Consider the following 13,339-nt stretch of genomic DNA (forward strand, 5'->3'; position numbering starts at 1 on the left):
AACACACACAACATTTATTATAAGATTTGAATAGCTTTTTAGAATTTTAAAAACTAATATTTTATTTCAAGGACTAATTTTCAAGATAAGGGGATCATTATTATAATCTTTAAGGACTAATTATCAATAAATGCAAATAAAATTTATGATTTTTAATATATGATATATGTAATTTTCATAATATTTTTAAATATCATTTATTTATATATTAAGAATTTAAATAATATATAATATTTAGTCTATATTTAATAATTAAATTTTTAAATAATCAATGTTCAGAGGTTTAATGTAAAAATATAGTAAAAATCTTCCGGTTTTCATAGGAACCCGCCCCTAATGTACGGAGAATCTCCATCAATTACCCCCATGAGTACGGGCATGAGGAAAGATCACATTCACGGGAATGCGTAGGAGACGAAGAGTATAGTTCTCATCACATGGAAATACCCATTCCTGTTTCAATTGGGATCCGATTTGTTTGCATACATTATATATTAGTATATTATATTTTTTAATATGTTATTCATAATTTTAAATAATTTAATTTTTTTATTATTGTATATTTAATTGTAAATATATAATATTATAAAATGTAATAGTACATTTTAAAAAAATTCTTTTAAAAAAATATTTTATAAATATAAAAAGTTATTTATATGTTTACATTAAATTATACGGGAAATGGAAAATTTTAAGGAGATGAGTATAAAATAGTTTCATCATATGTATGGGAGTTCTCCATAAAAGCGGGGATGGGGATAACTTCCCAATCAATTCGATCTCGTAGTGATTAAATGCAATGGTATGATTATACTCAAAACTCAACACAAATTTTATAGATAATTAAAATAACTCATACCCTTTTATTTATTTATTGCATGACAATTAACAATGACTCATATTTCTCAGAAACATGATATAGAGGGAAGAGAATGAAATTTACCTATACTTGTTTATATCATTACAAATGAATCAATAAATTATAAAAGAGCTACTAAAATCTCTGATTAGTTCTTCAGGGATTCAGCTATTTTCTTGGAAATGCAGTATGCAGTGGACTGGATTGTGATCATAGGATTCACCCCAACTGCAGTTGGTAGAATACTTCCATCACACACAAACAAGTCCTTAGCCTCCCAGCTTTCTCCATTTTCATCAACTGCACCATCCTCCTCTGTTGCTCCCATTCTGCAACTACTCATCTGATGTGCCGAAAACAGCATGTTCCAGTACCCTTCCTTCGATTTTATCCCCTCTGATACCGTCACTGTGTCGAGAAACTCCTCTAAATCCTTCTCCGTGATACCTGTACAGCACGGAAACATTAAACGCTGAAACAGAAAACACCGAAACAGAATACAGCAAACGGCATTTTTTACGAAAGCATGTTATGTCAATATAGAGTTTTAGAGTTGAAAAGCATTTCTGAAAATGAAAATGCAGCGTTGAAGTGTAGTTTTTACCTTTACATCCGAACTTTTGGCCGTCGCTACGATAAGTGCCTACTTCTACAGCTCCAGCACCAACTAATATTCTTAAAGCTTGCCGCAAGCCAACTCTGAGATTTTCATTATCGAACTGGTTTGGTCGGTGCTTAATTCTACCCTCAACTTTCACTTCTCCTGAGCCTTGGTCTCTGATTAATGCAAACAGATGGGCAGTTCTCGGGTACTTCAGCATCTTGTCCTTGAACTCCTGTCCTGAAACCCATGGAGATAATGCTGCAAATGAAGCTGGCCCGAGCGCTGGAGTTTCTATAATGGCACGAACGGTAGACTCATCAGAGATCACTTTGTGGATTGATGTGATAAGTCCTCCCTCGTACATTTTGCCTTTGAGATCCGAATTATTATCCGGAAAGTATCCCCAAGCCATTATAACCGGATGCAGATGAAGGTTCCTGCCGATATTTGAATTCACCAATCCGCTAGAGATCATTAGCGGAGGCGTCAAGAGAGAACCGCACGCTGAAACCGTTGCTCTAGCCTCGATTTGCAGCTTTTTAGTGACATTTTTATTTAAAGCTCTAGCAATCACTCCTTTGCATCTTTTCCTACTCGTTCCACTATGATCATCCTCCAAAAGGAATTTCTCAGCTTTACTTCCTGTTAGAATCACGGCACCACAGCCTACAGCGTCGACTAGCCACGTAGATTCAGTGCCTTTCTTATCTCCTGTTCTACAGCCATAGCAGCATGAACCGCAATAATGATCAGCAGAGGAATTTCTCGCAACTGATTCAACTTTCAAGCCAAGATTCTCACATCCTTTGCGAAGAACTTGATTCTGAAATCCTTCTTCGGAACAAGCATCGGTTACACCAAGTCTCTTATTCACAACATCCATTGCATTTATATAGTCAGGGCTTCCATAAAGTGGAATCTTATGATCCACACACCAATCTTTAAGAACATTATCCGGCGTCCTTATACTAGCAGACCAATTTATAGCTGAGCCTCCACCAACTGTTGATCCAGCTAAGATCATGATTTTCGCATTGATAGTAGTGAGAATTCCGCCAGACTCGTACATTTCCTCCATGGAAGGACCTTCTAATGAAGAATAATCTTCTGGTACAAAGTAATTTCCTTTCTCTAGGACGAGCACTTTCAAGCCAGAACTTGCAAGAACTGCAGCTGCAACCCCTCCACCGCAACCAGAACCGACAATTACGACATCACATTTGATCTTATAGGTATTGTTTTCTACATCTTCTGTGACTTGGAGACCTTTTCGGATAAGAGAATCGACAAGAGTTGAATCATCTTCCTTTCCAAGTTCTATGATCCCTTTCTCAAGAGGTCTCTCCTCTCCAGGTTTCCTCAACTTTTTTTCTCTAGTGTCTTTTTGGTATCCAATTGCTTCCCATGCTGGATTTGTTAAATTTTCATCAGTCTGTGACAAATGGAGAAACCGAGATTAAAAATATACTAACAAATTTGCATGCTAGTAAATTGAATTCAGTTCATGTATCCAGAAATACACAAATGCATGCTCATTGAAATAGAGCACAGGTAAACTTATAGTAAATCATTTTAATTCTAGATAAAACTTAGTCTGTAATCAGCAAGTGATGTTCAAAGCCATTAATTATCCATATACTATATAAAAAATAAGGGTTAATTGAAAAATAAATAATAAACTTTGGCGTGTTCTGTAATTATAACACGAACTTTAAAATTTAATTGCCAACTTTTAATTTTTGGCAAATTAAAACGCCGATCTATTAAAAAAAAACTGACGTGGCTACCAAAATATTGTATATAATGATGTCAACGTTAACGTTTTTTCACAGGAAAATATCACGGTATTTCGATTTGCCAAAACATGAAAATTAGTGACTGATTTTGCCAAGTTTTAATGTCCATGTTATAATTCCAAGTTAAGTAAAGTTTGTGGAACCCATAAAAACTCAATTTTTCTAAAACCACTGTCCCAAAATAATTGTAGACCATAAAAAGATAACCATTAATGAGAAAAAGCTAACTACAATGAGTTAGTTGAAAGTTGAAATTGAAAGTGCCAGAAATAATTGCCATTGCCATGCAGCATCTCTTGACACTGACAATCACAAAAAAGTATGAATAACTAATTTTATGCAACTAAATGCAATAAATGATAAACTAAGGGTATGGTTGCAGAAGCTGATAAATTACCTAAAATTTTAAAAATATCATCAAATCAAGAAAATCAAACTGAACATAACAAATTAAGATTAGGAGGAAGTAATTATCTTACCCTGGCAAAGAAGACGTATAAGCAGAAAATTTTGATGGCCACAAAAAACACCCTTAGAGGAAAAAAATATTTCTGAGTTTTCCATTTTTTGATAATCTGCTCTCTTTTTGGTAAAGAAATTTCAGAGAAATTGTGGATGAACGGCCAATTCCAATCCAAACACATAAAACCACAGAGTAGCAATGTACCCAATCTGAAAGATAGAATCTTTAGAAGCAATTTCACCAGCAAAACCAGTTCTTTTAAGCCTCTTCGAGCTATTAACTCTGCCACCTGCATTTAAAAGATGTAACTATAAGAAATTACAGACACGGGAAAACAGAACACTTAGACACAGACACGGGAAAACAGGACACTTGGACACGAACACCGGAAAACTGTCGGACGCCAAGTTTCCGACAGTTTCCGAAACAAGAAACATTGATTGAATGCTACCCAATAGTAATAATAAACAAAACCCAGATCAAAAATTCAATACCCAGAAAGATTTTCAAATAGAAACCCAAAGAAAAAACCGAAAAGAATGAATTAACTGACCTCATCAGGAATTGTAGAGTCAGACCCAGAAGCTTCATAGAAAGAAAGAACAGATTTGTGCTTATCTAATGGAATTTCAGTGCTGACATTATTAGCTGACAGTGGAGGAATAAGAGCTTCACAAAAAGCAGATAAAGATTGGATCTGACCAGAAGAAAATCCATGGCTGTACTTAGTTTTTGGATTCTTTTTGGGTCCTTTCAACAATGGATGACAGCTTTCTTTTTGCCCCATGCTTGAATTTCCAGAAGAATAATTCAAGCTCTAGAATTTAGTTGGATGTGATGTGATGTACATGAGATGGCGGGTGGCAGGGGATGGTTTATATTTATTTATATGTAATAAATTCTGTTCTTGATTCTTCAGAATACTATTTTAATTGGGATTTTTAGACTTTTCTTTGTTTTTTAGATTTTGAGAGTAAAACAAATCAAACTAGGATTGTTATTGTCAATTGATATAAATATGACAATTGACAATAACTATAGTTTACGTTTTTTTCTTCTTATAATTAGATTTATTTATAAATATCGTGACCACCAGAATCTACTTAAAAGATTTCTCAATCGATATTTAAATTTGTTTTTGAAATTTTGAGTGGCTAGAAAAAGTTTACGTATTTTTTAACAAACCAATGGGCAACTACCAATGTACTCATTTTATCCCATAAAAGTAGATAAAGTTGAGAAATTATGGTAATTTTATTAGCTTTTTATTATTTTTAAGTTTAGTTATTTATATGATTTAAATATTATTAATTATATTTTTATAAATATCAATTATTTTTAAAATTAAAAATCAATATTTTAAAAATTAAATTTGTTATTAATACTATTTTCTGTGAATTTTAAAAAACGGTTGGTGCCTTTATATGTGTGAACGTACCAGAGGTTATACTTCAAATTTAATATTTTGAAATAAAATCAAGCAATTGTATCAGTTTTAAATGATATAAAAAAATTTCAAAGGCTCTTAAACAAATCTTCTGAGAGTGTTTAAATTTGCAAGAAACCTTCTGTAATTGAAAAGACTAAGATTGACATAATGATTGAAATCGCTATTGAAAATAATGTCGAAAAAATAAGATTGAACTAAGAAAACGTAAATTGCAGTACAAATAAATTCAAAAAAAACTAAAGGGGTTGACATTGATTTTTCTTGAGAGTTTTTGAGTTTTTGTTGATTTTTGCTGGAGCTGGGCATCGTTGTCTTCTTCTGTTTTTATAGCGTTTCTTTAAACAGTGTCAGATGCTCACTTTTTCTAAATGTTCACGTTCTTATTTTCATTTTCTCCATTTTCATAAAATAAAAAAAATCATTTTAAATAATTGTTATTGCGCGTGTTAAAATTTGAGATCCTCAGCTAAAGGCAAATTTGAGATATTGAGCTATAAAGGTGTTTGGACTTTCAACATCTGTTTATTTCTTTCGAGCTCTTGGGCTTTGCGCTATTTTAATTTGAGAAATTTAGGTATTTACTCTAAAAATAAAAATATTTGCACATTTTACCTCAACACGGAAAAGTTGCAGAGAACTACCTCATGTTTTTTTTTCAAATTTATGTTTTTACTCTGGGCTTAAAGATATTTATGATTTTACTCTGTTATCATCTGATTATCATAAATCCCTCTGTAATTATATTTTCGTGTACGTTATCATCCAATTATTATAGCCTTATCATACTTCATTATCATCTAGTTATCTTACTGCAGTGTTATGATAACGATATGATAATATACTGATACTGACATGATAATCAGACATTATTTTATCATAACATAATCGTAGATATTATCATAACATTATCATCTTGGTACCATAAATATTATCATCTCGGTATCATATGATAATGTTATGATAACGATATATGATAATATTATGATAACGATATGATAATCAAACATTATTTTCTGCAGATTTTTTTTTCCTGCAATGTTATGATAACTACATAATAATTAAGTGATACTCATATGATAATTAAAGGATGTTTTTCTATAAAAAAATATTTTTTCTGCAGAGTTATGATAATATGATGATAATGCAGTGATATTCATATGATAATCAGATGCTGTTTTGTTTGCAGAAAATCGTTTTTTGTGCAGAAAATCGTTTTTTTCATTTTAAAATCGTTTTTCATGCAGATTTTTAGATCTAAAATTGAAAAAAAATCAAAGAGTGATTTATTTAGATCTGAAAGTTAACATAAATCATATTAATCACCACGAATTAAAAAAAATTTCTAAAATCAAATATGAAACGAACGGAGAGCGATAGTACAATGATGGCGGAGCGACGAAGAAGAAGAGAATAAAAATAGAAGAGAAGAAGAAGAAGAAGAAGAAGAAGAAAATGGCGGGAAAAAACAAACAGAAAGAAGAAAAAGAAGAAGAAAGAAAGAGAGAGAGAGAGAGAGAAAAAAAAGTGACAATTGTCTCTTAGAGTAAAAAAAATATAATCAGAGTAAAATAATAATAAAAGTAAGGCATAATTATAATATAAACATGTGTTAGAGTAAAAAAAATAAAAACAATAAAATGGTGAGCTATTTTCTTCATCTTTTCCTTGTTTAGATAGGAAATCAAATTATTTTTAAAAATTGAGTATTTATCCTAGTTTTCTCTTTTACTTGGTATAAATGAATACTTATACTAAATAAAGTGATAATTAATATTCTTTTTGTTCCAAATTGACAGACAGTTTAAAAAATTATAAATATTAAAAATATTAAATTATCTAATTAATATAATTTAACTTATAAAACATATCATATTTTTTCTTGAAGTAGTAACTTTTGTCTTTTTGTGTTTTTTGTTTAAAAAAATATAATCAGAGTAAAATAATAATAAAAATAAGACATAATTATAATATAAACATGTGTTAGAGTAAAAAAATAAAAACAATAAAAAGGTGAGGTATTTTCTTCATCTTTTCCTTGTTGAGGTAGAAAATCACATTATTTTTAAAAATTGAGTATTTATCCTAATTTTCTCTTTTACTTGGTATAAATGAATACTTATACTAAATAAAGTGATAACTAATATTTTTTTTGTTCCAAATTGACGGACAGTTTAAAAAAATATAAATATTAAAAAAATTAAATTATCTAATTAATATAATTTAACTTATGAAACATATCATATTTTCTCTTGAAGTAGTAACTTTTGTCCTTTTGTGTTTTTTGTTTTCTTTTCAATATATTTTAGGCTTAAATGCTCCAAAAATTACCAACTTTCGCGTGTTTTTGGTATTTGACACGAACTTTTAATTTTGGCATATAAATACATGAACTATCAATTTTTGCATATATAACACGGACACCGTTTTTGACATAGAACAACATCGTTTTTGATCTAAAACGACACAATTTTTAATCTGAAACGGAAACTTGGTCATATTTGCAAAAAAATTGATAGTTCGTGTATTTATATGCCAAAATTAAAAATTCGAGTTAAACACCAAAAAACGCGAAAGTTGGTGATTTGTTGTGCATTTAAGCCTATATTTTACTATAATTTATGAGGGTTTTTTTCTATAATTATTAATAAAATAATAATTGAATATTTATAATATAAAAAGATTAGTTATTAATTGAGGAAATTTTATATAGTACAATATTTTGTATTTTATTATCAACATTGTTTTTAAATATATTTACATGTTGTACTTTTTTTTACCAAAAATACTTTTTTAATTTTAAAAATATTTTTTTACTTTTTAATGATTTATGCTATTTTTATTTCTGGTGTTTTGTTATAATGTTTTTAATGTAACTATGGTGTTTTTTTAGTATAATTATGGTGTTTTTATAATATTTTTTATAGTGTATCTACGGTGTAGACACCTATTTTTCGGACAGGTAAGAAGTGATAAGGAACTGAAGCGTGCAATGATGATTTCTAGAGAAATTTGTCTATGTGACGAGCTTTCGATTTGCTTGCTGGAATCTAAGCAGGCATAATCTGTGCACAGCTGCAAATTTGGAGGATTAAAACGCAATTAGACGTAAATAGCCCATAAAAATCCAAAGCAATTGCAATCTAAGTCTAGAAATTGGACTAATTGCCATATCATAGAAGTTTATGGGCCAATTTGTAAGTTTGACAGACTGAAATTGACCTTAACCAAACTTATAGGGCCCGAGAAACCTTTTTCTAACACTTTCGGGCACCAAAACACACTTTTAGCAATTTTTTACTTAACCACTAATCCTTAATACGAATTTAACTAGAAAAATAGAGTTTAAAGCTAATCTTAACACCTAAAAACTTATCACTTCACACACTTTCACCCTATGATATTCTAGAATGTTCTAGAAGATTTTAGAAAACCCTAGGTCACCCCTAATCACTATAAAATACAGCCTTAAGCTAGCCTGGTTAAAGGTAGCACACAAACCCTAAAAATAGACCAGAAAATTCGGCCATACACATACACACACACACTAAATTCCAGTCCTGAAACACCTAATACACTTTGATTCTCCAAGAACGCAAGCCCTGCACAGATTCGAAGCTGGATTCTGCATCCACTTCGCCAGTAAACGAGACAAGGACTCAGAACAGCACTTCTGAAGACCCTCATTATTCCTTTAATTTTGCCATAAATAATGCATATATGATTGCCATAATTGCTGTAATTACGCTTAGGTTGCATGTTTAGATTATTTTGCTAATTTTGCCATTAAAATAGCCATAATTAATCAATTCGATGCTTTTAAAGATCACCATAAAATTCGATGAAAAAGCATGTTAATCACTGTAATTAGCTGTTTTTAATGTTCAAAACCAGAAAACAATCAATTTTAGACACCTTAGAATGCATGTTTCTATGTGTATTTTAACTATTTTTGCTCTAAAGAAACCCTAGAAAAGTTGTTGCCCCGAAATTATTTTTTGCCTAGATGAGCATTAAACACTCTGAAATTGCTTTTTTTTGGATTCCTTGTTCGATTTTATGCGGTTTTGACTATTTATGCATGAGAAACGGACTTGAAACGAGTGAGAACAAAGCAAAATAAAATCCCAGGATTGTTGCTGACGAACCGCCATTGCAACCGGCGGCGCCGCCACCTTAAACTGTCGGTGCTGGCACTATGAACCGGCACCGTGCTCCTCCTTCGCCAGATTCCAAAATCGCTTTCTAGATCTTCCAGACTTCGATCCGAACTTCTAAACGCGTTTCCAGGCCCATCCGGACTCCAAATCAGGCCCAGTTTGAACCCAGATGTAGCTAATCCAATGAAGATTCATATTCTGTATTGTAACGGGTCAAATACGATGTCAAACGGACTCAGAAATCCATATATGTAACATAGTGTATAAACCGGGCCCACGAGCCCGAGGCCTAGCAAACCAGCAACTTCAGAGCTGATTCCAGGCTAACCCAAACTCGGAATTAACTCAATATCAAACCAGTAGAATCGGATCGACGAGACACACAACTCTCGTCTGACCGAAAGCCCATTCTGACCAAACCGATGGTCAAAACCCGCGCGAGTGCCAGGCACTCAAAGTCAACGAGATTTAAAAGTATCTCTGACCTTGTATGTATATCCAACTGCCCCTGAGCATGCTAGCACTGTTTACTGCTTTCCAAAAGCATCCAAATCCAGTAATAACCGGTTAAAGGACTAATCACCTAAAATTGGCCAATTAATGCAATTCCAGCCCATCACTTAGACATCGTAGGACTAATACAAAAAAGTAGTAACGGTTGTATAGGTTTTTCAAGGCTCACCAAATAAAATCAATTATACATCCGGTTTTAGGCTTTGTGCATGTAATCAATCCAGACCAGCCAGATTTATGCTACTTGCTAGAACCTCTAAGGTTATATATATGTTTAGGAGTACCTGCTGCTTGCCTCAAATGTCAGTCCATATCGACTCATATGCGCATCAAACGTGTTTACTGCTTTCATACATGTTTATTTATAGCTTTCATATCCTGTGAATTGCATATACTGTTGAGATGAGATATAAAACGAATATGTCTAGAAAATAAAGCCGGTAACAGATAAGCCAAGCACAAGAGTTTCGGGGAGGTCCACGAACCCTAGTCTTTGGTCCGATGCACGATAGTCTTACAGGAGGCGAGTAAGGCTATCTAGTCGGTTAAAAGGCGTTTTCTAGTTGAACTAGGTGGCGACTCCATTTTTCAAACCGTTTCCAGATCGAGAAGTCAGCCATAAGTCTTGGGCGAGCGGCCCCCAAACCCCTCTCCGCTCACATATGGTGTATCTATAGTGTTTTTGTAGTGTTTTATAGTATATAACATAAAAACACTGCAAAATACGCCATAAGTACTAAAAAACACCAGAAAAACACCAAAATACACTATATATATACTAGAAATGCACTATAACGTAAATATACCATAAAAATACTGCAAATACACCATAAATCATTTTGTTATCTACAAAATCAGTAGCATCAAAATAAAATAAAACAAATCTATGAACAAGAGAAAGATAAAACAATTATATGAACAATAGAACAATTTTATAAACAAAAATAATAGATCTGAAATAATCTATTTACAAAAACTCTAAATTATCACAAAAAACTAAAAAATTATAAGAATTCTAAAAACGATATCGAGAAATCCATAGAAAATAAGGTGACGACAAAATCAATTGAAGAATCGCGGCGATTAGAAACCTACTGAAAAACATGGCAGAGAAAAAACAACGGTGAAAAATTCACCAAAAGACGTGCGATGGCGAGATGAAAAAATAAACAATATGCGGCATAAGTAGACGAACGAAAAATAAAAGTTGAGAGAAGTAGATGAACGAAAGAGAATAAGAAGAAGAGAAAAAATTGAGAGGAAGAGAAGTAGAGAGAGAGAGAGAGAGTTGTGCGGCGGCTGTGCGTAAAAAATGACCTAAAATGGTTGAAGCCACTTATATATAGTAAGATATTTGTGTAAATATGTTTGCAAAAAGGATAAGGACATAAATATTAAAAAGATGGGTAAAAAAAGTATAAATAAATTTAAAAAAAAAAATTATACATAATTAATAAAGAGAGAGTGCTTGTGGGAGCAATCTCTTATTAATTTGAGATGGAGGGAATAATAATTAATAAAATATAATAAAAATAATTAAAATATAATAAATGAATGGTTCTTCAATAAATTGAAAGGACTATTCTACAATAATGATGAATGCTGTAAATACAATCATTGATTAGGGATTTTCAAACCACCAAATGGATCACCCAATATAATTATAGTTCAAACGTAAAAAATACGATTTTGAAGCCGCTTTATCCTTTAAATTTCAAGCCTCTCAAGTTTTATCTTCAACATGAATCCAAAAATTAGATCTTTTTAAGTTGAAGATCTATATCTGATTAAAAAAACTTTCAATTTTTGTGATCCGAGTAAAGATCCGTCAAATCGACTAAAAAAAGAGAAGAAACACTTCATTAATAGATTTTTGAAGAAAACCACTAGTTAAAATGAGAAGGTGGTTTTCCGGCCAACAAAACCACCTTTAAACTATGTTCTTTATCCATTATAATATAAACTTTTTATTGGATAATAATTAAAAATCACTAAAAAGAGATTAAAGAGTGGAGGAGGTAGTTTTTGAGCCAAAGGCCAAAACCAACTTTTCGAAACTATAATTTTTGATTTAAATTTTTTTAGAGAGAACGGAGAGATTTTTCTAGTGAAAAATGATTTTTAGATAAATAACACTCTGTTTAAAATTTTGAGTGACTAGAAAAGATATTATTTCTTAACAAACCAAAGTGGCAGCTATGGGTGAGCAAAATCGAACCAAACCATTAATCTGATCCAAACCAACCTAAAATTAATTTTGGTTTGGTTAAAATGGTTAAAATGGATTGGTTTGATTTGGTTTCAAATTATAAAAAAGTATGGTTTTTGGTTTTGGTTTGGTTTCAACTGGTGGTTAACCGAACCGACCGAAAAACCGAAGTTTACAATAATATTATTTTTATTAATATTTATATATGTTTAAATAATATAAAATTTATTTATTGAAATATTTATATAAAAATATAATATGTGTGTATAGATACATATATGAAAATAAAACATATAAACTAATACACACATATAAGTAAAAATTATTATGCATAATTTTAATTATTACGTATAATTATATATAATTTTTATCTAAATCTATATTAACCAAACTAAACCGAACCGAACCGAAACCGAAGTTAAAGTTTGGTTAACCGAACCGAAATTTTACATAAATATATTTGGCGTGGTTTGGTTTTTATATTTTCTCTTAAAATATGGTTTGGTTTTAGAGTTTTCTAAACCAAACCGAACCCAACCATGCTCACCCCTAGTGGCAGCAACATAACGTTTTGAGTGGAAACAAATGCATGAATCAAAGGCACATTAAATGCATTCGGTTTTATTTCAAATTAAAATGCATATAGTTAACCAGTAGTCTTTATTCTATATATTAATTATGCCATGTTATATTTATCATAATTTAATTTTAAAATTTTTATTATTAATTTTTCTATATGGCTAACGCATCTTCAATTTGTTACACAAATAACATTTTTTTAAATAAATTGCACAAATAACATGATGCAACAATTATATACAATAATTTTTCAATAAACTAGTTATGGCTAGACAGCACAGTTGTTATATGGTTAAACTCATATACTTCAATCCTTTTGTTGGCACGTTTGTTCATCCGGTCTAAATAAATAAAAGGATATAAAATTAAAATTTTGCAAATATTAAAACTAAAGAGAGAAATTTTCTAAAATAAAAGCATTCTAAACAAAAAAACTAAAATAAAGAAATTTTAAAATAAGTTTTGCCTTGTCATATATATGCCCTTATTGCATGTGAGTTGTGATCCAGTTGGCACATTCACAATTGCATTTTTTAGAGGGTAGGGGTTCGACCCTCTCTCCATCAGCCAGTGGACTGTTTATTAATATAATTAACTCCATTATTTTTTGCAAATAATTAGAAAAGTCTATTTTTATTATAAAGGATATATATATATATATATATATATATATATATATATATATATATATATATATATATATATACAT

The 13,339-nt window shown here is 31.0% G+C and overlaps 1 protein-coding gene across 1 annotated transcript; it reads right to left on the reverse strand.

Annotated features, from left to right (window-relative positions):
• Positions 1-843: 843 nt before the first annotated feature.
• Positions 844-4,717, reverse strand: LOC126656304 (long-chain-alcohol oxidase FAO2-like). Its single transcript, XM_050350836.2, has 4 exons — positions 4,276-4,717; positions 3,739-4,011; positions 1,464-2,895; positions 844-1,306 (listed from the first exon to the last, which is right to left on the reverse strand). Exons 1-4 carry the CDS (start codon positions 4,507-4,509, stop codon positions 1,008-1,010), a joined length of 2,238 nt encoding a protein of 745 aa, XP_050206793.1. The 5' UTR covers positions 4,510-4,717; the 3' UTR covers positions 844-1,007.
• Positions 4,718-13,339: the final 8,622 nt, after the last annotated feature.

Source organism: Mercurialis annua, linkage group LG7 (genome assembly GCF_937616625.2).
Source record: "Mercurialis annua linkage group LG7, ddMerAnnu1.2, whole genome shotgun sequence".
NCBI lineage: Eukaryota > Viridiplantae > Streptophyta > Magnoliopsida > Malpighiales > Euphorbiaceae > Mercurialis > Mercurialis annua.